We start from the raw sequence: 27,024 nt of genomic DNA, 5'->3' as shown, positions 1-27,024 counted from the left end.
GGTGCAACTTGGGCAAGCTCGGGTTGAACTTTAGTTAAATCTTAAATAGGCTTGATCTGAGGGTCTAGGAATAACACAGTGGAAACATGGTGGAGATTAGGTCCATATCATTCTATTCCTTCCAATACCACAGATAGCCTGTATTAGTCCATTTTTATTTATTTCTTTATTTTTTTAATGATTTTGCTCCTATTTATAACTAGATAAGTGGAAAAGGGTTGCATACTTGCATATTTTATTTTCCAGACAACTAGCAGCATGGATCATGCATGGAACCATGCTTAAATTTCTTGCTTGTATATTAATAGAAGATGTTTGACTGGTGTATACAATCTATCACCATTAGTAACTCAAAGATATCAATTCAAAACTAATTTACAGGAAAAAGAAGAAAACACTTAATGCTCTATACATCAAACAAGGAAAATTAAGTCAAAGTATTGGGTAGAAACCATTAACTGTCAACCCACCATCAACAGGAATAACCTGGCCTGTAATGTAAGAGGAAGCAGGTAGGCAGAGGAATGCCACTAGAGATGAGACCTCTTTGGGCTCTCCAGGGCGCTGAAGAGGAGTGCGATAGGTGATTTTTTCCAAAAGTTCTTTGTTCTTGAGCACCTTGAAGGAAAAGATGAAACAGAAATTACAGAAATCAAGTACGCTTAAAGCAAATATGATGATACAATTTCAATGCAGGCCTTAATTCTTGATATAATTATATGATATACTCACATATGCATTTAAAAGAATGCATTATTACATTTTACCAAAAGGCATTAATCAGTCTATCTGTAAGTGCCAAACCACTTCTCTTCTCTCTCTCTCTCTCTCCCCACCCTATGTGCAAACATACCCATATACACACATGCTCCTATGACACTTTGAATGTTGGGAGCTTTCCAATTTACTTCTCCCTACAATTTCACCCAAGGTGTACTATTTCTTTGTTTCATGTTCTGATTACGTAGGGTTAAACCAATCCATCATTTTCATATCCCTCTATCATTAGGTATATATGGTGACTGCAGGCCTATTTTGAACAGAGTACATGCATGGAAATTATTTCTAGATTGCTCCCTATACATAGAATCATTCTCTTTTGACACCCCCAAAAAATTGTAGTACCTAAATGACATATGTAGGGTGAGATAATCTTACATGTTCCACGAGTGAGGTTTTGATATACCAAGGTGCAACAGCATTTGTTCTAATATTGTCCTTTGCCCACTCACATGCCAAGTCTCTTGTAAGCTGGTTAATTGCTCCTGGAGATGGCACAGTATACATCAGATTGCATAAACAACATCAAGATTCATATCCAAACTTCTAATATCAACTTTGCTACAGAAGAGATCAGGGCTTGTGAATGCATTACCTTTGCATGCTGCAGAAGCAGTCCCAATACCAAGTGCTACCAAACCAGCCACAGAGGATATGAATACGACGCTTCCTTTTCCAGATGATTTCAAAAGAGGATATGCAAGTTGGGAAAGATGAAAAGCAGACTCAAAGTTTGTAGTGATGATAGTGGAAAATTCTTCAGCTGTGTACTCTATGGTTGGTTTCCTTATATTTGTTCCAGCATTGTTTATCTAAAACCAGAAATCAGGCATCATAATTCTCTCATGGTTCAGGACACGGTGTAAAAGAAAAATAATCAAGTGTGTACCATGTAATGGAAGACCAATAAAAAACTTAGAAAGGTTTGAACTTATTCAAACATTATTAATGTTGGCCAGATTTACATTAAGTTGGTAATTTCTTACAATACAACAATTTGAAGGTATGACAGCCCCACTATCAATGCTTTTTATTATTTTTATTGTTGTTGTTGGGAGTAGATCCAATAGGTCATAAAATGATGGAAGGTAGACTAAGATGGTTTGGTCATGTGAATTGAGAAATGATTGAGGGCCCATAATTTAACAATGGATATGGCACTGAATGGAGTGAAATGGCAGAGCAGAATTCATACCCCATATAGTTGGGACAAGGCTTACTTTTTCTTTTTTTTGGGGGGGATAGATAGGATGAGGCTTAGTTGAGTTGAACATATTATTAATTGTTGTTATTCTTTATTGTCATTTTTATGGTGACCTGGAAAAGATTCATTAATTTAAAAAGTCATTTACAATAAGAAGTTGTGGGCAGATAAGCAGTCCACAGTGTCCTACTAAATACATCATTGCCACAAACAAACCCTAGTGACAATCCCTACAAACACAGCCCAAAGGGTAACCCAACAGGCCAGGTTCAAATCTTGGAAACTGCTTCTCTGTATGTGTGCAAGGGTAAGGCTGCATCCATTTATCAAAAAGAAAAAAAGGGTAAGGCTGCATACATCTGTCCCTCCCCAGACCCTGCATTGGCAGGAGCCTCGTGCACTGGGCAGCCCATATTTATTGTCAATTTTATGCTTTGTCATCAAAATATCCTATTTATGAGTGGGAAGATCCTTTGCCTCACGAAGCTGCTGCTCTTGAGGTGGAAAATCTGGAAGTAAAAGCAGATTAAATCTCATTGTTTAAGAACAAAAATATTCACCCAGATATCTCCTTGCACATAACTTCCTTTTTGGGGAGATAGGACTCTCACCAAAGGAGCAGTAACTTTGCTGCACATACTACTGTTAAAAAACAAATGTACAAAGACTCAGTTTTTAGATGGGTAGCTTTCATCTCACATTGGTTGGATACACATTTTTCTGTCATTATGGGGGATGGGGTAACTTGGTAGGCAAATTTGTAAATTTGTCCAACTAGTATCCACAAAGAGGCAAACTAGGATTTAGGGGGGAGTCCCACCAGTGATTTAAAAGGTGCGCCTAGGTGCATAGGTGAGGCGCATTTTAGGGTATGCACCTCGCCTAGGACCTAAGTGCTGCCCTTTCAAAAGGCGCATGCCTGGTGCACCAAGGCGTGCGCTTGATGCACCTTGCGCCTCAGCCCAGGTGTGCGCCTTTTGAAAATTTGACGTTTTTTTGCTTTTTTTGAACTCCCTATCTGGTAAGGTTGATCATTCATTCATCCTAATAAAATATCTTCTTAAAAAACAATTAAAATTATAAAATCATTATTTTTTGTGTGAGAACTAAGAATTTAAGACCATAACATGGACTTGTTTGGGCTTGCCTCTAGGGGCATGGCATAAGGTGGCTCGTAAAATTAGGAATGTAATATGTTTTACATCACATTAGCTACTTGAAGTAATGTAATTGAGGAAAAAAACAGATTGTGGGTTTTACATGCTTGAAAATGTTTTATATGTTTGATTTTATTTTTAAATTCTCATTGAATATGCTTTACATGTTATGTTTTTGTATTTTAATTTTAGATAATAGGTTTTTTACTTTTTTTTTAAAAAGGTGTGCACCTCGCTTTGTGCCTTGCGCTTTTAAAACACTGAGTCCCACATGACAAATTGATTCAGGGGCACTTGCTGAATTAGGAGTCTGAGGCAAAAAAGCCAACTCCTTTCCATGCACAGAAGGGCTAGGGGCAGGCCGAAAAAGACATGGATTGAATTCATGAGAAATAATTTGAAGGCTCATGATTTAACAACAGATACTGCCCATGATGGAGTAGAATGACAAAACAGGACTTTTGAAGCATGCTTTTCCATAGGACAACTCTCACCAGAGAGTTCCATAAGTCTATAACAGGTATAGATCCTGATGAAGGCCAATTTGGCCCGACCTAGTAATAGGGGGACACGTGGATATGACCTGACTAATAGATGACAACTCAGCCCGACATACCAAGACCGCAACAGATCGAACTTGGATAATCAAACCACCTCGGCATGGGTCACCTCGGAACGAGGTCACCTCGGTACAAGGTCGCATCAGGACCACCTCGGTCCCAAGGCACTTTGGGGTTCACCCCAGTTCGGGACTGAAGAGCATCAGTTCGGGGATACCGACATGCCACTACGTGGTAATCCCGAAAACCCCTCCAACGGATCCCGAGCCTCATGGGATCACGCCACGTAACAGCTAGCATTATCTCCCCGACCGATTCGGGCGGAAGTGATGAACCTTATCGAGTGGTAGCATTATCTTCCAACTAGCGTGGAAACGGGTCCTGTCTGACGAAGATCCCGAAACTGATCCGCGAAACCCGCGAGGACTCGACTATATAAAGGCTCCACCCCTAGAGGTTCAAGGTACGCGTGATTTCTCTGCTTTCTAGCTCTCCTACATCCTTAAGCTATTTCAACTCGCTACCAGTTTACTGACTTAAGCATCGGAGCGACCTCGCCGGGCTAGCAACCCCGGGTTCTCTGATCCTTCTCTTGCAGATCAACTTAGTCCATCGTCCGCCTGGAAGCCAGATCGTCTCCAGCAGGGAACAGTGAGATCGCGCAACATCATTTGGCGCCATCTGTGGGAAACGCTACAAAAAGCCTTTCTCCATCAATAACAGAATCAAAACCATGACTTCCTCTAGCAACGCCGGACAAAACAACGAAGCGAACGTCTCCGTTTCAGCACTATCAACAACAGGTCCTCCATCACATTTACCAACAACAGTACCAACAGCAGTTCCCTCCGCTACAGCAGAATCCGCAGCCGGTTCCACCTCGGCATCCGACGACACAGCAAAATCAACCCCGCCGTCGTCAACAGAATCGCTCTCCCCGTCGAGGCGAGACCTCCCAAGTCCCACTTCCTCTTGGGAGTCAGGTCTCATCCCGCAGCAGGAGGGGTAGGCAAGTCACCTCGCCCGCTTCTCAGGGCAACTTGAACAGATCGGGAGATACTCAGCCCGCCAGGGCCACGTTACCTCGGCCTTCTCACCAAGAGGGCTCGCTCGCAGGCAACCGGTTTGAGCCCCTAGCCGCAGACTCAAAACAAGGCCCATCCATTCATGGTAGCCAGGCTCAGCACCCAGAGCCACTTCGCGCCAGAACGGTACCAAATCATACGAAAGTCAGTAGCACTAATGCGGAGCATGTCAAGAAGAAGCAACAAAAGCATCGCAAGGCACAAAGAACTACAGCTCGTCGTTCCCAACCAACTAGAACCAGTGAAAGGGAAAGAGGACGCGAGCTCAGCAACCACAAAGACTGCTCCTCTCCTGTCCGGGTCGTCTCCTTTATCCTCCGAGCTCCTGGTGGCCTCTATGCCAAAAGATTTCAAAATGCCTCCTCTGGACAAGTACGACGGATCCTTTGATCCGAATGATCATGTAGACTCCTTCCAGTCCCAGATGCACCTAGCTGGGGCTGATGAGTCCTGCATGTGCGTAGCCTTCTCCACAACATTTAAAGGAGTAGCTTGCACGTGGTATAGGAACCTCGCGCCAGGGACGATCAGAAGTTGGGCGCAGTTCGTGGAATTGTTACCTCGCACTTCATCACCAGCAAGAAGTGTCTGAGGTCCCAAGAAAGCCTCCTAAACATAGTTCAAAGAGAAGGGGAGTTGATTAGAAGCTATATCAAACGCTTCAACGACACCTGCTTGCAAATCCCCGATCTAGATCCAGCAGTGAGGCTCACGACGGCGAAGAAAGGTATAACACATAGAGAATTCAAGTGGCATGTGATGGCCAATAAGCCGAAGGACATCACAGAATTCCTCAAGCTCGTCGATCAGTTCATCGGGACCAAGGAAGAGATGAACCAAAAGACTGAGAATCCAGCAGAAAAGAGGAAAAGAGAAGGTGACAGTGCAGGTAATGGTGGCAGCAAGCGAAGAAAGAGCAAGTCCCCGACTAGGGGAGGAAACAAGTTCGGGAGCCGATCTCCTTCACAATCTCATAGGTCAGGTCGGCGTTCCCGAACTCCGCCAGTTGAATGGACAAGCTACACACCTCTCAACGCGAAGCAAGGAGAAATCCTTATGGCAATCAAGGACTCCTCCTACGTCAAGTGGCCACCTCGGTTGAGGGGGGACCCCGCCACCAGAAACAGGAACGTGTATTGTCACTTTCACAAAGATCATGGTCATAGTACCGAAAACTGTAGAAACCTCCGCGACGAGATCAAAGAACTCATCCGTCGCGGATATCTAAAAAATTTCATACAAAAAGAAAATAAAAACCAAGCAGGTCGGCAAGAAGAGCAAAGAAGAAATGCTCCCGAGTCCAGTAGCAGGCAGAATGAGTAGCCGCAGAGGCAGCTACCAGAAGAAAGGCTGATCCGCGGAGTAATCAACATGATTACTAGCGGGCCATCATCGCGGGCTGCACCTCAGCGGCGAGTAAAGCTTCAGTTCGCGAACTAGAGAATGAAGAGCATAATCCACTGAAGCGACCCAGGCTCGAAGATCCCATTTACTTCACAGAAGATGATGCACGTGGGATCCAGTACCCCCATGACGATGCCCTGGTGATAAAGATGAGACTAAATGACTTTGAAGTAAAGCGCGTCCTAGTGGATTCGGGTAGCTCGGCCGACATTCTGTTCCAGGACGCCTACGACAAGCTCCAGCTCCAAGAAAGCGATCTCAAGCCGACAGATACACCCCTAGTAGGCTTCAGCGGCGAAGAGGTCAGACCGCTAGGGCAAGTCTAAGTACCCGTAGAGGTCGGCACGTGGCCCAACATTGCAAGGTTCGAGCACACATTCCTGGTGGTCGCGACTCCCTCCCTGTACAACGCCATTGTAGGTCAGCCTATTATGCACGCCCTACGTGCAGTAGTATCCACCTACTACTTGGCCATGAAGTTCCTGACGAACTATGGAGTAGGGGTTGTGCGAGGTGACCAACTCGAGTCTCGCAAGTGCTATGTTGCCGCTCTCAAGGGGAAAGCCAAGCTAGCGGCTGATATCGAGCTCAAGCGACCTATGGAGTATCCCGAAGAGCGAGCTACGCCAACGGAAGAGACGGTCCACATCCCGGTCTCAATAGAAGATCAAGCCAAAACTCTCTAGATCGGCGCTTCGATCGAGGAACCACTTCGCAACCTCAGCTGGAAAACGACATCCTTGCTCTTGAGCAGCCCGAGCCGAGGGGTCATTATACTGTCCTTTGGGAGATAAGGCTCGGGTGCCGAAGTGCTCTCCGGTTCATGAGGCAGAACGCCTTCCTCCTGGTCTTCGTCTAGGTCCACAACAGGAGGCCAAGGGCGGGCCTCCTCCTCCGTGAGCTCTACAGAGATCGACTCCGGCGCAAGGACCTCGGATGGAGCGGGGGCAGAAGGACCAGCCTCCTGGCGAGACTTTTTTGAAGCCTTCCTCTTCTTCCCTCCTCTATGGAAGCTCTTGAGAAGGTTCTCAGCGTCGACCTCCGGCACGCCTGCTGCAAGAGGAAAAGGAAAGGTTAGTCACGAACTAAGAAAAACTTAAAGTAAGTACCAAGGTGAAGACCTACCAGGAGGGCTCAGTCCAACTCGCACAAGCTTCTCCTTGGCTAAGAAATCTTTCATCTCCAAGTCGAGGTCCCTCCAAGAGTTAACAACTGCCCTAGTCTCCACATCTAAGCTCACCCCGGGATCTTTGATAGCCACCCTCCAGTGAGTCGGGAAAGGTCATCCCTCAGGATTCCAAACAAAAAGTACCTTCTCTTCCAGGTCGACACTTTGTTCGGGCTACCGAACAGGATTTTAAACCCGGGCCGAGGAGAGATATAGTAACTCCGTCGAACGTCCCCGCACAGACAAGCGGAATTCTTTTTAATTGAACAGATTGAACTACAGACGTCTAAAGACAGAGGTTGGTTGTATTCGTGGAACAAAGAGATGGTACCTACTATAGTCCGGATTGAGTTCGGGTGAAGTTGGTTGATAGTGATGTTAAAAAACTTTACTATCTCTATAATGAAGGGATGGAGCGGGAAGCGCAGCCCAGCTACGAGCTGCTCTTTGAAAACTACGAACTCATGGTGATCATGAGCCCAAGGGTATTGACCTAGAGGAACGCTAAAAACTAAACTATCAGGGCAACGGTAGCCTATCCTCCTCCCGAGCTTTGGGTTCCTCAGGCCGAGATGGCCCAACTTCAGGTAAGGAAGTTTCCTCTAAGAGGCGAAGGGGGGAGCTACCTAGCGAGGAGCTGACCTCGCCAGCAGGAACCGAGGACTGCACCTCGGCACCCTCGAGCTCACTAGAATCACCTAGGAGCCTATCTATGCTAGCACTAGACATGATTAAAACAAGAATAACAAAGGAGAACAAACTAAGAAAAAAAACGAACTCACCAAAAGAAGAACGACCTAGGAATACAAAGAAAGAGCGAGCTGAAAGACTCCGACGCGACCTCGGAAGAGCTCAATCACAGAATTTTTGGCGAAGAAGAGGGGTCCCTCGGCCCCCTATTTATAGTTCACTACGAGGCGATCAACGACTGAGATCTGCTTGATCCAACGGTTCTCATGAAAACCGGTTGCACGACGCTCGAGGACAAAATCGGTTGAGCGCGTTTTTGACGTCCGCGGAGTCCATAAATAGCGTGACATCCGCACATACACCCAACACGACCTAGGCTACGGTTGGTTAAACCGAAGGTTCGAACAGGTCCGACCAACTAATCCGCTCGACAGACCGCCTAGACCTCGTGCCAAATCCACCTGGACTCGTCATGAACTCCCCGCACCGGGTCGGGACCCTGGCTCGAGGAGTAGGGGGCAATTGATGAAGGGCGATTTGGCCCGACCTAATAATAGGGTGACACGTGGACACGACCTGACTAATAGATGACAACTCAGCCCGTCATACCAAGACCGCAACAGATCGAACTCAGATAATCAAACCACCTCGGCATGGGTCACCTTGGGACGAGGTCACCTTGGTACAAGGTCACATCAGGACCACCTCGGTCCCAAGGCACTTCGGGGTTCACCCCAATTCGGGACTGAAGAGCATCAGTTCGGGGATACCGACATGCGACTACGTGGTGATCCCGAAAACCCCTCCAACGGATCCCAGGCCTCACAGGGTCACACCGCGTAACAACTAGCATTATCTCCCCGATTGATTCGGGTGGAAGTGATGAACCTTAACGGGTGGCAGCATTATCTTCCAACTAACGCGGAAACGGGTCCTATCATGACGAAGATCCCGAAACTGATCTGCGAAACCCGTGAGGACTCAACTATATAAAGGCTCCACTCCCAGAGGTTCAAGGTACATGTGATTTCTCTGCTTTCTAACTTTCCTACATCCTTAAGCTATTTCAGCTCGCTACCAATTTACTGACTTAAGCATCGGAGCGACCTAGCCGGGCTAGCAACCCTGGGTTCTCTGATCCTTCTCTTGTAGATCAACTTAGTCCGTCGTCCGCCTGGAAGCCAGATCACCTCCAGCAGGGAGCAGCGAGATCGCGCAACATCAGATCCCATGAGAAATTGTCTAGTGGACTGTGGAGAGTTCTTCTTCTTCTTCTTCTTCATATAGTTCTTTAATTGGTTTTACTACAAAATTATTTTGTTTTTCATATTGTGATTTGGAAAATGACCTGGCCATTTCGTATATGTGCATGGCAAGTGCATGATTATGAGTGCACAAGTGAGTTGTTGGATACCTGGATATAGACTGCTAGCATCAGTTTGGTTGGAGAAGATCTAAAGTAAAAATATTCATACAACAGCCCCCTCTCTCTGGCAATGGAAGTTCATTGTGATTTACTCCTTCATGGTACAGTATTACATTAGTTCCATTTAGTATTTATACTATGAAACTTACAAAGATAACAGCAAGGCTCCATTCTTTTCTTAGTTTTGAATTTCTACAATTGCCAATAACAATTTTTTTCCTCATTGAATTCGGTTTTAGAATCTCATGTGTTGGAATAATGTTAAAATAACTTAGTTGCAGTTGTTAGGGCCTGTTTGTCTAATTAAAGTGTTTTTTATTTCGTTTTTTTTATTTCTGTTATGTCTATTATTATACTCAGGGGCACAAGGGTCTTTTCCCTTGTTATTTCTGTCGCCCTATATATAGTAAAATAAACACTGGCGCCGCCGGTACTGTTACATTGCAAACCTTCTCTCTTCTCTCCTCTCTTCTCTTCTCTTCTCTTCTCTCCTCTTCCACCTATCTCTGGCCGGCTACATTGTCAAAATGGTATCAGAGCGGGAATGCTGATTAAAAGAGAGCAGATCAATCAACCCTACTGTCAAGAGAAGATCGATCAACCCAAAGAATAGATCGAACAAACTAGCAGAAAGGAAATCTGATTCTGGACTACAGAATAGCTACGACTGGCACAGTTCTCCCTATATTTTTCTCTTCTTCACTCTCCTTGGTCATGGGCCGAGTGGAAACCCTATGAACCTGGGGCGGCTGAATGCTATCGAACCTATGTAACCCTAGTTTTCTTGGATCGTGTGATCCTGTTCATGTGTTAAGACAATTGTAGGTCAATGCTGACCTGTCTTCTCAATGGTTTGAGTTGACTATAAGCAAGAAGGATCTCTCCTACTGATTAGTGGTTGTTAGCCATTCTGGAATTCTGGTAGGTGAGGACTGATAAAACCATACAAGTCTGAAACTGCCGAATATTACCTCGGTTTTGTCCAGAATTTGGTACTGTTTGTGCACAATCTGGTTGGTAAACCCGAGTGTGTGGGTGTGAACTGAGTGGAGCATTGCTTTGTGGAGTAAGGAGGGGTCCTAAGTCCGGTGTGCAGGACTGAGTAACTGCTTGACCATGTCGACTGAGAATTCTGCTACTTTAGAGATCTCAGGGAGCCACAATGGAGTGAGTGGGGGAATGGATATGAGCTTTCCCATGGCTGTCATTCCCTTTGATGGTCTGAATTACCTTGAGTGGTCTAGGGGGATAAAACTCTACATCACTGCTAGGGGGCGAATAGGATACATCAATGGGAGAGTAAAGGAACCAAAGTATGGAAGTGCTGAGCATGATAGGTGGAACCAAGAGAACAATATGGTGATGTCTTGGCTCTTGGTTTCAATGCTGCCACAAGTAAGGAAGATCTTTATGTGGGCTGAAACTGCTTGTGAGATATGGGAACAAGCGAAGTCCACTTATTCAGAACAGAGACACTATGCCAAGATATATCAACTACAAGCTGAATCTTCTACTTGCAAGCAGGGGGAGAGGAATCTCTCGATGTACTATTATGATTTGACATCAAAAAGGAAAGAACTTGATCACTATCAGAATGTGAATTGGAAGTGTGATGAAGATGCAATTACCTATAAGTCACTTGTATCACAGCAACGCGTGTTCGCCTTTCTCCTAGGGCTGAATCAGTCATATGAATCCATCAGGGTACAAATCTTGGGTAGTAAAGACTTGCCATCAGTCCAGGAGGTGTATGCCTTGGTGCAGTCAGAAGAAAGCAGAAGAAGTGTGATGAATGGTATAGAAGGGGAGTCAGTTGCCCTAGCGGTCCGGGGAAATTCAGATACAAATGTCGGAGGTGGCCTTAAAAGGGGTGACACTCAGAAAAAAACTGAAGATAAAAGCAAGCTTTGGTGCACTCACTGCCAGAAGACACGATACACTAAAGATACATGCTGGGATTTCCATGGAAAACCTAAATGGGCACAGGATTTGGGTAAGAAGTCAGCACTGGATCAGGGCAATAAACCAGGCCAGCAGAATCAAAGAAGGTATAACTTAGCTAATCTGGCATCGACAAAGACTAGTCCTTCCGTAACTCAGGAGAGACATCCCGGTTCTGACCTTAAGGAAGATATTATCAACTCCTTCCGTGAACATTTGGAATTGTATGGTAGGACTCTCCGCCAGGTGGATTCTGGGCCTACTCCTTCTACCTCATTTGTGTCTATATCAGGTAATGCCATAGCCTTCCATGTGTCATCTCATACTACTGATTCACCTTGGATTATTGACTCCGGAGCCTCAAATCACATGACCGGTAAGTCAAATTTGTTCCAAACATATAACCTTCTCTCTGGAAGAGATAAGGTAAGACTGGCTGATGGTTCTTTTTCTACCATAGCTGGCCAAGGCACCATATCTCTCCCACTTGGCCTTACTCTTCCTAATGTCCTGCATGTTCCGAAATTACCTATTAATTTGTTGTCCATTAGTAGTATTACTCACTCTTTGAACTGCTCAGTCACCTTTTTCTCGTCTTCATGTGTGTTTCAGGATTTGACCTCGGGGAAGACGATTGGTAGAGGAAGCATGGTGGATGGTCTCTACGTGTTGGAGAATAATGCTGGTCTAGTGGCGACTGAGTCCACAAATTCGTCGAGTGAGTCAGGCCTATTTATGGCATAGTCGTTTAGGTCATCTTTCTTTCGAGTCGTTAAAAGTTATGTTCCCAAAGTTGTTTGAGTCCTTGTCAGTGAGTCAGTTACAGTGTCAAACTTGTTAGTTGAGTAAGCATTGTAGAAGTTCTTTACCTTTAAGAAATAAAATATCTGAATTTCCATTTCATATTGTTTATTCTGATGTTTGGGGCCCTGTTACTCTACCTACTGCAGCTGGCTATAAGTATTTTGTTACTTTGATTGATGATTATTCTCGATACACTTGGGTTTACCCTATGCGATCTCGAGATGAAGTGCCACAAATTGTGAAAGATTTTCAACGCATGGTGTTCACTCAGTTCCAAACGGAAATTCATATTTTCCAGTCGGACAATGCAAAGGAATATTTCCATGGTGATCTCACGAAATTCTTTGCTTCGAGTGGGTCACTTCAGCGAAGCTCTTGTGCTAGGACACCCCAACAAAATGGTGTGGCTGAACGAAAAAATCGTCACCTTTTCGAAGTTGCTCGTGGCTTGCTGATTCATATGAATGTGCCAAAACAGTTCTGGATGGATGCAGTATTGTGTGCGACATATATCATCAATCGCATGCCCTCTCGGCTACTAGAGTACAAGGCCCCACATCAGCTCCTGTTCCCTATAGCCCCGCTGTCCACCATTCCGATGCGTGTTTTTGGGTGTCGTTGTTTTGTCCACAACCTATCACCTACTCGTGGTAAACTTGACCCTCGGGCTATTCCTTGTGTTTTTCTTGGTTACCCCTCATCTCAAAAGGGGTATTGTTGCTATGATCCCATTGCCCGCAAGTACTATGTTTCCATTGATGTCTCATTCTTTGAGAGTCAACTGTTCTTCTCGGTTTCTCCTCAGGGGGAGAGTAGGGTTAAGGAGAAACAGGCGACGACTCAGATTCAACTACCTCCTTTACCTGATCCTCCTCCGTTCCGGGTTTTCCATCGTCGTCATAAGAGCCAGCAGAGTTCAAGAGCCGTGGATCCGGACACTATGCAACCAACATCATCGGATTCACCCGAGGCAGATCCGTCTCATCAGCCACGTACACTTGCTCCCATTGCTCCTTTAAATGTTGATTCACATGTCCCCAATGATCTTAATATTCCTATTGCTAAGAAAAAGGGTGTTAGATCTTGTACCACTAATCATCCTATCTCTAACTTTGTGTCCTATGAGAATGTTTCACCTTCGTACCGTGCATTCCTCTCCTCTGTGGATAGTGTTCCCATCCCTAAGACCGTGGCAGAAGCTTTGTCAAAACCTGAATGGACAGATGCAATGCAGGAAGAAATTGATGCTTTACACAAAAATGGTACATGGGAGTTGGTAGATCTTCCTAAGGGGAAGGAACCAGTGGGGTGCAAGTGGGTGTTCACAGTGAAACACAAAGCTGACGGAACTGTTGAAAGGTACATGGCTAGACTGGTAGCAAGAGGCTTCACACAGGTATACGGAGTGGACTATGCAGAGACTTTTGCTCCTGTAGCGAAGATGAACTCCATCCGGATTCTCCTTTCCTTGGTGGCAAATCTTGACTGGGATCTTCACCAATTGGACATCAAGAATGCCTTCTTGAATGGTGACTTGGAAGAGGAGGTGTACATGACCGAACCCCTAGGGTTCTGTGCCAAAGGCAGTGAACAAAAGGTGTGCAGGTTGAAAAAGCCCCTATATGGATTGAAACAATCACCTCGGGCTTAGTTTAGTAAGTTCCATGTAGCAGTCTAACAAATGGGATTCAAACAATGTCAATCAGATCATACCTTGTTTGTAAAAAGAGGTGAAGGTAAAATTGTAGCTCTTATTGTGTATGTGGATGACATAGTGATCACAGGAGATTGGGAGGCTAAAATCTAGAGACTAAAAAAATTCTTAGCCACTAAATTTGAGGTGAAGGATCTAGGCCCCTTACGATACTTTCTTGGAATTGAAGTTGCCTGCTCTCACAAGGGCATATTTATTTCCCAACGGAAGTATGTACTAGATCTACTAGAAGACACAGGCAAGTTGGGGGTAAAACCATCTGATTCACCTATTGAACCTAATCACCATCTGGGAGACAGTCAGGGAGAGTTTTTGAAAGATGTAAAGATGTTCCAGAGACTCGTGGGGAGACTTCTGTATTTGTCTATGACCAAGAAGTTTCCTGGAGCTGGTTTGTTGTTCCAAAAACACAGTCACTTAAAAGTGGAAGTATATACTGATGCAGATTGGGCAGGAGCAGTCAATGACCGAAAGTCTACCAGTGGTTATTGTGCCTTTGTAGGAGGAAACATTGTCACATGGAGAAGAAAAAAACAAAGTGTGGTGGCTAGATCCAGTGCTGAAGCAGAGTATAGAGCGATGCCTCATGGGGTTGCAGAAATCATGTTGATAAGAAATCTGTTAGGTGAACTGGGTTTCGTAGTAAGCAATCCTACGTCACTCTACTGTGACAATAAAGCAGCCATCAATATTGCTGCTAATCCAGTTTTGCATGATAGGACGAAACACATTGAAGTGGACAAGCATTTTATCAGAGAGAAACTTGAAAGTGGAGAAGTGTGCACACCATATGTCAACTCGGAAGAGCAACTTGCAGATATTTTCACCAAAGGTCTTCATCATGTGCGGCACAAAGATTTGTGTGATAAGTTGGGCATGATTGACATCTATGCTCCAACTTGAGGGGGAGTGTTGGAATAATGTTAAAATAACTTAGTTGTAGTTGTTAGGGCCTGTTTGTCTAATTAAAGTGTTTTTTATTTCGTTTTTTTTTTATTTCTGTTATGTCTGTTATTGTACTCAGGGGCACAAGGGTCTTTTCCCTTGTTATTTCTGTCACCCTATATATAGTAAAATAAACACTGGCGCCATCAGTACTGTTACATTGCAAACCTTCTCTCTTCTCTCCTCTCTTCTCTTCTCTTCTCTTCTCTCCTCTTCCACCTATCTCTGGCCGGCTACACTGTCAAGATCATGAAAGCACTTGTTTGAAAATGAGTTTCCATTCCATTACAAAGCTATTCCTTCACATCAACATATGCCTTACTTTCAAGCTTAAACACCAGAATAAATGAAGAAAGAGGAGAAAAATAGAAGGGCAAACTTACAAGGATGTTCAACTTGCCACTGAAAACAGAAGAGACAGTTTCCATCAGATCCTTTCGTTGTAGTTGGGATGATACATCACAGACTGATCCGGTGACTTGGAAGCCCTTGGTCATCCAATCTCCCAAGCAACAATTGAGCTCATCTTCATTTCGAGAACATGTATGTACAATCGCCCCTAGTCCAGCTAACTCTTCCACAATGGCATGACTGAACACATAATAGAGATTTTATAAAAGGTATGGTCCAACCCTTGAGGAATAAGGTTTTAGAAGCATTGTCAAACCATTAGAAATAACAAAAGGAGCTTTGAAGAGTCAAAGAACAAACATATAAAATTTGAAACAAGCAGGAAAAAAGGGAACAGGTTAAAAAAACAAAAGAAAAACAGAAGTGGACCCAATGCCTCTGGTTCCTCCAGTAACCAAAGCTGTCATTCCCTTTAAAGACCATCTTGCATCTCTATTATTGCTCCCTGCCTCTGCATTGCTCTTTCTTGCTGTTTCTCCTATTCCTGCAAATGATCATGCAGCAATCAGGTCAAACCACTGAATTTCAACACATTCATGACTTAAAAGGAAGAATGATTTGGGCTCTTGTTTTTTACTAAAGCAATCCTGGCAACATGACTATCACTTTTAATTTTACTAATGGAATGTCATACACATTTCACATATAACCAATAAACTTGACTAAGAGAACCTGTCCAAGAGTGATTCTTTGATGAGTACCCAACATAGTTAAATCTCTTCATAATGAACAAATTCAGAAACTTAGAGGTTGTGTTTGGATTAGGGTTGAAATGGAAATGTACAATGTAACAAGTAATAGCAGAGTGCTGCAGGAATGTACCCATAGAGGTCTTTGCTAGAGTGAGTTTGATGGTCCTTTGCATGAAAAATCCTTATAGGGTGAAGAGTTGTGGTGCTATGAACTTGCAAGAGATAATCCCTGGAGGGTCACCGAAGCAAACATGGAACTTCTTCCCTGGGTTGGCCCTTGCCATCACAAGCTTTGTAGGGTTTACTTGAGTGTGTAGAAATGTACACTGAAAACCATGGTTTAATTTAAGAAGTTCATATCTTAAAAATCACCTCAGGACAGGTGGCATATATGCTTTTGGAGTGATGATTGGAATAGGCGCAGGCAAGCAATCCCTTTTGTGACTCTTCACCAGCTGGCTGCATGCAAAGTATTCAGTATAAGTCAATGCCATGATCTGACAGGTGGTGAAGCTGTACAGAATCCCAGACCACAATACCATGTGAATGATTTTGAGGTTGATACACTCAATTATTCCTCAGTCTGCCATGGAAGTGGATTAAGGAAGCAAATGTCCCTTCCGAAGCCTCTTTTTTCTTATGGACCACATATTATATGAAGGAGAAGAGGTTTGGAGAAGAATATATTCTCTTTGTAATTTACATGGGCAATTGGTAACTCATGAATATGTTACCCTTTCTCTGGTGTAGAGAACACTGATGTGGGCCCCACTGCAGTGGTCCCCACTGTGTTCGTAGGACAGCAGTGTAGTTATTTGTTTCAGTTATAGTAGTGTCAGTTTGAGTCAGTTTGTCAATTCAGTTGTTATTTATTTCAGTTTTTATTTACTTTATTTATTATGTAAGTACCAAGGGCAGATGTGTCCTTTCCATTATGTACTAAACATAACCTATAAATATTAAGAGAGTGGCGGCGGAAGATCAGTAAGAATTTGTCCCTCCTTTCAACAACTTGTGTTTTCTTGTTTCTCTTCTATTCTCTCTCCTTTCTCCCTCCTTTTCTTCTGTTTTGCAAACCTAAAACCTATTAGGATTCAAGACTGATTACAGTCTTGATCTTCTAATTGGTATCAGAGCCTATCTAGGGCTTCTCATGTGTGTCTAGTCCAGCCGACCACATGAGGACTAGCTAGGGCTGGAAGCTTTGAAGAAGTTTTTCGGTGGCTGAATCTTGGAGATTACCAGGAGAGGTTCGCAGCAGTTGAAGACTTGCCGCGGCTTGCAGAGAGTTGGTAATCAGGAAGAGGCAGCGAAGGTTAGGGTTCAGGTAACCCTAGAAGACAATAAACCGAGGTACATAAGTAAGTTTTTTTTTTTACTGAGTTTCAGAGACTGCAATCAGTCGAGATAGGTTGGACCTATCTAGAAAGAGGGGTCGAACTGTGTTTAAGTTGTTTCTAGGGTTTGACTGTTGGGTCGAACCCCCCTCTTCAAAGGTGATTAGTTTTAGGGTTTCATATTACCCTACGACAAGTCCCACTTGTGCGGACTACTTGGAGAGTGCAGCTGAGCACCTACTTCAGACATACAGTTGAAACCCTAACTTTACTCTCACAGCAGTGGGCCCCACAGTAGTGATTTCAGAAAATAACATCTCAGATTGATAGGTTGCCTGGTACTGTGCATGCTGATTGATTTCAGATCAGATTTGAGTTGATTTCTTGCATATACTGTGATAGGCGATTAATTTCATATCAGATTTGGGTTGGTTTCAGATCGGATCAGATCATATCAGATTTGTATTGGTTTCGGATCAGATTTCAGACCTGCTTGTTTGACTCTGTTTTCTGGTATAGTTGCTCTAACAGTTTGTAGCCACTGAATCTTGATCAAAGATGGAGTTTAAGAGTCAGGGAGAAGGTAGTTTTGGAAACCATAGTTATGGTAGTGTATCTGAAACCGGGTTTCAGATTACAACTATGAGATTTGATGGGTCAAATTATTTGGAGTGGGCGCAATCAGCCATGATGGCTATTGGAGGAAGGGGAAAACTGGGTTACCTCTTGGGAGATGTGAAAGGACCTTCCAAGGAAGACCCCACATACACCAAGTGGGTTCAAGAGAACTATTTGGTTATGGCATGGCTGTGTAATTCTGTGCAGCCACATATCAGCCGAAATTATTTGTGGGCAAAGACAGCCAAAGAGATATGGGATGTTGTGAAAGAAACCTATTCTCAACCCCTTAATGTTGCCAGAGCCTATGAACTGAAGTGTGAGGTGAACAGCCTTAAACAAGGAGAGAAGTCTGTTTCTATCTACTTCTCTACCTTGAAATCCTTGTGGCATGAGATTGACCATCTAGAGACCCTTGAGTGGGAGAGTCCCAAAGATGCACAGAAAGCAAGTCGAGACGAATAGGGTGTTTGAGTTTCTGGCTGGTTTGAATTCAGAATATGACATTGTGCGACAACAGATATTGACAAGAGATAGTGTGACCCTCTCTCAAGCATACTCCCTGGTGCATAGTGAAGAGACCAGGAGGAAAGTCATGATGCAGCTTCAGCCCTCTTTCCCAGCCTTGACAGCTATTAAACCCAGGCCAAGGGGTGACTCAGAAAGGCACCGGAAGAAGGAAGATAAAAGGGATCTGGTATGTGAACATTGCAAGAAACCCAAGCACACAAAAGATACTTGTTAGAAGCTACATCCTCACTTGGTCCCAGCAAAACTAAGAAATAATAAGGGTAATGCTCATATGGCAGTGAACACTGATTCAACATCCTCATCAGGCACATCCCTAGAGACTTTAGCTGCCGTTCGGGCTGCCCTCATATAGTTGGAAAAGGAAGTTGGGAGTTCAGCTCAGCCATCTCAGTCACCATCAGCTCCTGCCACAACTGCATTTGCACATTCAGGTACTCGAGCCTCAACTTACCATGCTTCAGCTCCAGGTAATACTAATCACTGCTGGGTAATAGATTCAGGTGCATCTGACCATATGACTAGCTTGCCATCTTTGTTCACTTCTTACCACTTGTCCTCTGGCCGAGATAGAGTATCCATTGTTGATGGCTCTCTTGTTCCCATTTCGGGCAAGGAGGACATCAAGCTATCGGATACTATATCTTTATCCTCTGTCTTGTATGTTCCTAAGCTTGATACTAACCTGCTTTCAGTTAGTAGTATTACCAAACACATGAACTGTTCAGTAACCTTTTTCCCTGACCGATGTGTTTTTCAGGATTTGGAGACGATGAAGGTGATTGGGACTGGCCGTGAGACGAACGGGATCTATCTGCTTGGAGAGAGTTCTCGTCGGGAGGAATCAGTGGATAAGAAGTCTTTTGTTTCCCAGTCTATGAGTTCGGTTATGCTTTGACATAACCGATTAGGTCATTTGTCTTTTAAGTCTTTGAAGAGTCTGCTTCCTATTTTATTTGAGTCTGTTGAGTTATCAAAGTTGAGGTGTGAGAGTTGTGAGTTTGCCAAACATTGTAGAACCTCTTATTCTTTAAGTAATAAAATGAGTAATTCCTCTTTTGATATTGTGCATACTGATGTTTGGGGGCCATATTATATCTCTTCTATGGGTGGGTACAGATATTTTCTACTGTTTGTTGATGACCATACCCGGTTTTCTTGGGTCTATCTTATACGTTCTCGGGATGAGGTTCCTGCTTTGACCCAAAACTTCCATCAAATGGTTCTCACTCAGTTTGGGACCAAAATCAAAGTCCTTAGATCTGATAATGCAAAGGAATACTTTGCTCAGCCATTGACCTCCTACCTTCTTAGCCATGGAGTTATTCACTAGAGCACTTGCCCTTATACACCACAGCAGAACGGCGTTGCCGAAAGGAAGAATAGGCATATCTTGGAGGTGGCTAGAAGTATTATGTTTACCTCCAATGTACATATTTGCTTCTGGGGTGATGCTATCCTCACGATAGTTTATCTCATTAATCGAGTTCCTTCCCGGGTCCTTGATATGAAAACCTCCTTTTCCCTTCTATACCCAGACGAGGAGTTGTTCATTGTTCCCCTTAAAACCTTTGATTGTACCTGTTTCGTTCAGCTTCTCGGGCCCCATCATTCCAAGTTTGAACCAAAGGCCTCCAAATGCATTTTCCCTGGTTATGCCCAGACGAGGGTTATTGCCGCTATGATCCGGTTTCAGGGAAACGGTTTCTCCATGGATGTCACCTTCTTTGAGGAGACACCCTATTATCCTAGGGTTTCTCCTTAGGGGGGGAGCAGTGAGAGTGGGGCTGTTTTGAGTGGAAGTGGGGCTGGTAGAAGTGGGGCTGTTCCTTTACCTATTCCACTAGGTAATGAAGGTTGTAGTGGTGAGGGTGGTCAGAGGGAGCCGGAGTTGAGAGTCTATCACAGGCGATACAGGCAGGTTGATCCTAGTCTTCGGCAGTCCCGGCCAGCTCCAGTTCCTTCTACGCCTCCAGATCCAGAGCCTACTGAGATATCTCTCACTGTTGCCACTTCCCCTCCTGTGGATGACCTTGATCTCCCTATTGCCATTTGCAAAGGGAAACAACATTGCACCACTTCTACAGCTCACAGCATCTCACAGTTCTTATCCTATGACCGTCTATCACCATCTTACCGGTCCTATCTCACTTCCATTGCAGATGTCCCTATTCCAAGAACAGTGCAAGAAGCCTTATCAATTCCAGAATGGAAAGATGCAATGCAAGTCGAAATGGATGCCCTGTTGAAGAATAATACTTGGGCACTGGTTGACCCACCAAAAGGAAAGAAACCGGCGGGATGCAGATGGGTGTTCACTGTGAAGCATAATGCTGATGGCTCTATTGAAAGGTACAAAGCCCGGCTAGTTGCAAAGGGGTTCACTCAGACTTATGGTATAGACTACTTGGAGACCTTTGCCCCAGTAGCCAAGATGACCACCATTCGAGTTTTGTTATCCCTTGCAGCAAATTATTCTTGGCCCCTGTTTCAGATGGATGTTAAAAATGCCTTTCTGAATGGAGACTTACAAGAAGAGGTTTACATGCAGTTGCCTCCTGGATTCTATGATACAGAGACCGGTAAGAAGGTTTGCCAACTGAACAAGGCATTGTATGGTTTGAAGCAGTCACCTAGAGACTGGTTTGATAGGTTCAGATTAGCCCTTGGAAGGTTTGGTTATGTACAGGCCCAGTCAGATCATACACTATTCATCAAGAGGGTGGAGTCCTCTCTGACACTACTAGCAGTATATGTTGATGATATTGTGGTGACAGGAAATGACAGTCATGAGATTGAGTCCCTCAAACAGCTCCTTAATCAAGAGTTTGAGGTGAAAAATCTTGGTGCACTACGGTACTTTTTGGGTATTGAGGTTGCTAAATCCAAGCAGGGGATTTTATCTCTCAGAGAAAATATGTTCTAGATCTGTTGGCGGAAACTGGAAAGTTGGGTGTTAAGCCGGCCGATGCACCCATTGAACAAAATCACAAGATTAGTGCAGAGGGTGGGGAGCCTCTTGAAGACAAAATTATGTTCCAACTGTTGGTTGGAAAGCTTCTATATCTCTGCCTCACTCGACCAGATATCAGCTATGCAGTTAGTGATGTTAGCCAGTACATGCACTCCCCTAAAACTTATCATCTTCTTGCGGCAGAGAGAATATTAGCATACTTGAAGAGATGCCCAGGTAGAGGTATATTGCTCAAGAACAATAATCACATGAGGGTGGAAGTCTATACAGATGCCGATTGGGCTGGAAGTGTTGATGACAGGAGGTCTACCTCTGGATATGTGCCCTGGTGGGAGGTAACCTTGTCTCTTAGAGGAGTAAGAAGCAGAGTGTTGTTTCCCGCTCCAGTGCTGAAGCGGAATACAGGTCAATGGCTAATGGAGTGGCTGAAATCTTATGGCTGAGGTCACTACTTGAAGACTTGGGTATTGACTATGAAAAACCCTTAATGTTGTACTGTAATAATCAGGCAGCTATTAATATAGCCCACAACCCAGTTCAACATGACAGAACTAAACATATCGAAGTTGATCGACATTTTGTGCGAGAAAGGGTCACATCACAAGAAATGTGTCTTTCGTACATCACATCTAATATGCAGCTCGCGGATATCCTCACCAAGGCGGTACCAAGGAAGAAGTTAGAGACGGACCTATCCAAGTTGGGCATGATAGATATCTACTCCCAACTTGAGGGGGGGTGTAGAGAACACTGATGTGTGTTAGACAGTTTTGTATGCCCTTAGCTTCAATCAAAATGATGTACTTTATGAGTTTATTATAAATGAATAAAAGTGCATATTTGATTCATGTTCCCTTGGTATGTTTCTGTGTAATACCCTTAAACTGGACACTTAATGAGATTCGTGTTAATTTAGAATGTTCACAGCCAGTGGGTCGGTCTGGGGAGACCTATCCTAACAAGGCTGACACTGTGGTGCCACCAAGTCGGTTGGGGTGGCTTGTCTCAGCTACCAAGGTGAGACCCTAGGCATGCACAGTGTGGGATTAATTGAATCTTTGAACTGAACCAGATTTCCAGTATTGCACCCAACCCCTAGACTCGATTATGATACTGCACTAGGTGTCGGATTGGACTATCTTTGATGTACCAATCAGTGAGATCCTTAGCGGGGGTCAAAACCTGGGTATGTTGGGACAGTCTGAGAATTCATCTGAGTGGGTGATCATAGTGACAGGATCAACCCCTTTGTCGGACAAAGGTAATGATCGGGGATGCACTCTCACTAATGGAAACCAAAACTGCCGACAACCAATTTCAATCGTTGAAATTTGTTTTTGCAAAATATATTTTATATGAGATATAAAAGTATATAAATTATGGTTTCGAAATGATTTGCAAAAGGTTTTAATTCCCGGGATCCATACTTGAGAGAGTGCAACACTGTTCCTTGCAGCCGAGGGAGAGGTCCTCTCTTGTCGGGCAGTGTATAATCATTATGGGCTGAGAGGTTAAGTGTAAGGCCATTGAGGATAATACCTGATGGGCTAATCTTGCATCTGCCCACAGTCCCTGGGTGTTACAAGGTGGCTTGGCCCAGGGACCACTTAGAGTAAGTGTTGGGCCCATAGAGCCCATCTGATGGGTTTCAGGGGGTGCACTGTCCATAACAGTGTATTCAGCCAGGCCCTTGTAACGAAGGCTGGGCTGAACCTATGTGGCTGATGTGTAGATCAATGTTTGGGTCCCACGCCATACAATGAAGCCCAACTGGGCAGTAGTTTGAAAGGCTTAATGAATACATAACCCTAAATGGGCCTTAAGCCCAACCTTGGGCGTGAACACCTCCATTGAGAGATATTGTTTCTCTGTATCAGGTATTATCTCTCTCTCCTCTTTTTGGTTCAGATCTGGTTCTGTTTATGGTTCAAGAATGATCTTTGAAAATATGATTTTCTAAATAGGGAATTCGATTCCCAGTTGAAGGGAAAGAAAAATTTTTGAAATTCGCCCCCTTTATTCTACAATTTTGGACGTCCATGTGATGGATTTCCTATCCCTTCAATGTGGGCCCCACTACAGTGGGCCCCACTGTGTTCGTAGGACAGCAGTGTAGTTATTTGTTTCAATTATAGTAGTGTCAGTTTGAGTCAGTTTGTTAATTCAGTTTTTATTTACTTTATTTATTATATAAGTACCAAGGGCAGATGTGTCATTTCCATTATATACTAAACATAACCTATAAATATTAAGAGAGTGGCGGCGGCAGATTAGTAAGAATCTGTCCCTCCTTTCAACAACTGATTACAATCTTGATCTTCTACTTCTGGAATAAGATTTAGGTTCATTTTTTTGGACCTTTCAACCATAAATTGGTCATTCCAAGAGACTTGCCAGGCCTTGCTACTCCTCTCTTTGCATGGGAGATTATGGAAGGAACAGAATGCACACACACATTTGATGGAAAAGCTGGACGTAGATGTTGCAATTGGGAAAAGGAGACCTTTTTTTTTGGGGGGGGGAGGGGGGTATTGATCTTGAAGGACTTCAAGGGTTTCAGCTCAGATATTTCCAAAACACAATGACAAGCAATAAGGGGCCATTGCTACGTACGATAGGAAATCTTGCGCAGGAAATGTGAGAAGGCACGTTTGAGTTTGAGAGCATCCACTTCGTACTTTATTGAAGTAAACTTGTACCCAGTCCATCCCATCCAAGACCACAGATAACCAGAACCAACACTGGGTAATGTTCATATTCCTTGTGTTAAAAATGAAAAGAAAAGTGTCTAAGCACACAGAATTACAAACGATTAGGGATAAGATAGAATAAGCAGTTATGACAAAAAATACAGAACAGAGCATCACGAGTCAATATGAATTTAGCAGTTCCTGAGTTTCCTTGGGATATAAAATAATACAAAGTATAAAGCTTTGCACTCTACATATTTGTATTTATACTCCTTCCAAACTGAGCTTAGAGAACCAACGAAAAGGGGGAAAAAGGAAAACCATTTTATCTTCATCTTTTCTAGAATGCTTGCTTTCGAGCACTCTATCACGTCAGAAACACTCAAAAGAAGGAAGCCATTGACGGAACAACTGACACTGAAGTTTCAACCTTGATATAGCCGCCTTTCTTCACTCATCTAAAACCGGGCAAACGACCCACAACAGAGCAACTTCATTTAGACTTGGAGACTACCAGATTACTAAGCAAATAAGTTTTGAACATCAGATGAAAAACCCACGAGAACTTTTATGCCGGCATTGCACAACAGACAAACACATTTGCGATTTCATTTAACTACTTTTACATTGTCTATGTTTCTGTCCCTGCTAGAAAGTCCAGAATCAACAGAAAAAAAGCTCGGCACGAATCCGGTAGAAATTGGGTGGAAAAAAGAGTGTGGGCTCAGAAGCAGATCTGTATTCACTTACCACTGGCCATGGCCACCGTCAGCGACGTCGTAGAAGCCCTGCAGGATCCGGTGGCGAGGGACAAGGATGAAACTAGGCGCCGAGAGGATTTATTGTATGGGAGAAGAGAGTGTTTGTGCATGGCTTGTGAGTGGAGTGGGGAAAAAGAATATGAAAAAGAAAGGGAGATTTCCAGTGAAGACTTTTCCATCGAAGTGGAGGTATGCTGGAGAAGAATGTCCAGTTTCGCAGCCTTTGGCTTTGGCACTCCCTCACTCCATGAAATCAGAAAACAAGTTAGGCTATGTTTGTTTTGAAGTAAAAGGTAGGGAAAGGAAGGGGAATTTATACAAGATTTGTAAAGATTTCTCTATCCTAAGAGTTCAATCTGGTTAGAACTTTTGTAAACGGGTATATACTCAATTAAGAATCAAGTTTCATTAAGTCTCGCAAGCAAGTATCCACAATTAGGTGAAAATTCCCAATCAGTACCCTATATTTTGGTTAGAGTGACAATTTGATTTCTGAACTTTCATAACAATGTAGAAGTTTCAAAACGTGACAATCCAATACTTATTGTTAACTAGTCTGTTAATCAGTCATTAAGTAATATTTGAAAAATAAAAAAATGCCATTTGAATGTCATCTAATTCTCTTTATCAACCAAAATCATAGCCTCTTCTATTTAAAAAAGTTGGTGATGGTTTAGAAGAATCTAGAATTTGGGACTATTCTTTTTATTGTCAATGTTTGGATGGTCACATTTTAAAAGTTCGGGTATTGAATTGTCGCATTTTAAAGTTTGGGGACTAAATTGTCACCCAAGCCAAAATACATGATACTGATAAGGAATTTTCTCCCGCAATTATTTATTTATTTGGTAGAAAACTGAGAAAAAAAAAAACAGATTAAGAAAAAGAAGAAAAAATTGGAGAATCTTCTGCTAAGAGGCCCTATCAGCCAGTTCGGGGGAGAGTTCCAAGAACCTGAAACTCCATCCTTTCCTTTTGAAGCAAGAATATGAGCGGACTTGTTAGCAGTCCTGTTAATCCAGATGAACCTACAATCCAAACCTGCTATGTTATAATAATCTGATAATAGAGGCCAAGTCTCCGGGGGGCTTTCAAAAGATCTCTTATTTAGGATAGATACTAGAGTCCTGGAGTCACAATAAATCAATAGGTTTGAGAAACCTTTGCTGGTGGCCCACATACTACATTCACAGATAGCTACTAGTTCAACATATATAGCAGATTTTGCTTTACAGGGACCACAGTTTGCAGTTAAAAGAGAACCAGAATCATCTTGTACTATAAAACCAAAACCACTTGAACCATCCTTTGAGAATCCACCATCTGTAAAAGCTGTACAAAACAGACCCAAAAAATTCTGTTGGACTTCACTCTTTGCTTTGATTTGCTTTAGGAGTTGAAGAGTCTTCCGATTCTTTCTGGGAAGCTTTCTGAACTTCCGACGTCAACTTGTTAGCAGATAATAGTGTGAGAGCAGCATTGGGGATAATTCATTCACAGATAGCTACTAGTTCAGCATATATAGCAGATTTTGCTTTACAGGGACCACGGTTTGCAGTTAAAAGAGAACCAGAATCATTTTGTACTATAAAACCAAAACCACTTGAACCATCCTTTGAGAATCCACCATCTGTAAAAGCTGTACAAAACAGACCCAAAAAATTCTGTTGGACTTCACTCTTGCTTTGATTTGTTTTAGGAGTTGAGGAGTCTTCCGATTCTTTCTGGGAAGCTTTCTGAACTTCCGACATCAACTTGTTAGCAGATAATAGTGTGAGAGCAGCATTGGGGATAATTCCATTAAAGACAAAATCATTTCTAGCCTTCCACACCATCCATTTCTAGCCATGGATCATGGCTAAAATCTTTTGGGCTGCTATAAGGTCAAAGTTGTCATGATTTTTTCTTGAGTTCCATTCATTTGATTGAAGGTCAATCGAGTCACTGACTCTTTCTACTTGAGTGAAGGCTTAAAATTTGGCAGTCCAGAAATCCATGGATCTTCCCAAACATTTAAGTTCTCCCCTTTTGGCACACACCACACAGCCCCTTCTCTCAAAATCTCCCTACCTGCCAACAAACTCTCAAAGCCCCAAGAACAAGAAGATGGAACATGTAAAGACCAAAAGTTCTTT

General features: G+C 43.4%; 1 protein-coding gene across 4 annotated transcripts; it reads right to left on the bottom strand.

The window, feature by feature from the left end:
* Positions 1-233: 233 nt before the first annotated feature.
* Positions 234-25,359, bottom strand: LOC148868770 (tropinone reductase homolog At5g06060-like). 4 transcript variants are annotated; one of them, XM_088970332.1, is made up of 7 exons: positions 24,879-25,359; positions 16,112-16,440; positions 15,659-15,773; positions 15,262-15,469; positions 1,376-1,592; positions 1,159-1,265; positions 234-618 (listed from the first exon to the last, which is right to left on the bottom strand). In XM_088970332.1, exons 2-7 carry the CDS (start codon positions 16,152-16,154, stop codon positions 433-435), a joined length of 876 nt encoding a protein of 291 aa, XP_088826458.1. In that variant the 5' UTR covers positions 16,155-16,440; positions 24,879-25,359; the 3' UTR covers positions 234-432. The 4 variants fall into 4 exon arrangements, with proteins under 4 accessions (XP_088826458.1, XP_088826460.1, XP_088826459.1 ...); XM_088970334.1 differs by having other exon boundaries at positions 234-609; positions 24,879-25,144; XM_088970333.1 differs by lacking the exon at positions 16,112-16,440 and having other exon boundaries at positions 24,879-25,247.
* Positions 25,360-27,024: the final 1,665 nt, after the last annotated feature.

Source organism: Nelumbo lutea, chromosome 2 (genome assembly GCF_056320005.1).
Source record: "Nelumbo lutea isolate HS-2025 chromosome 2, American lotus-T2T, whole genome shotgun sequence".
In the NCBI taxonomy this organism is placed as follows: domain Eukaryota; kingdom Viridiplantae; phylum Streptophyta; class Magnoliopsida; order Proteales; family Nelumbonaceae; genus Nelumbo; species Nelumbo lutea.
Note: the sequence above shows the minus strand (reverse complement) of the source record. Positions and strands in the feature narration are given on the sequence as shown.

Coding starts and splice junctions, on each gene's coding strand:
- LOC148868770 (XM_088970333.1), bottom strand. CDS start 25,068: ATGGAAAAGTCTTCACTGGAAATCTCCCTTTCTTTTTCATATTCTTTT. Junction 1,266..1,375: donor TGCTTCTGCAGCATGCAAAG/GTAATGCATTCA, acceptor TGCCATCTCCAG/GAGCAATTAACCAGCTTACA. Junction 619..1,158: donor AAACCTCACTCGTGGAACAT/GTAAGATTATCT, acceptor TTTTCCTTCAAG/GTGCTCAAGAACAAAGAACT.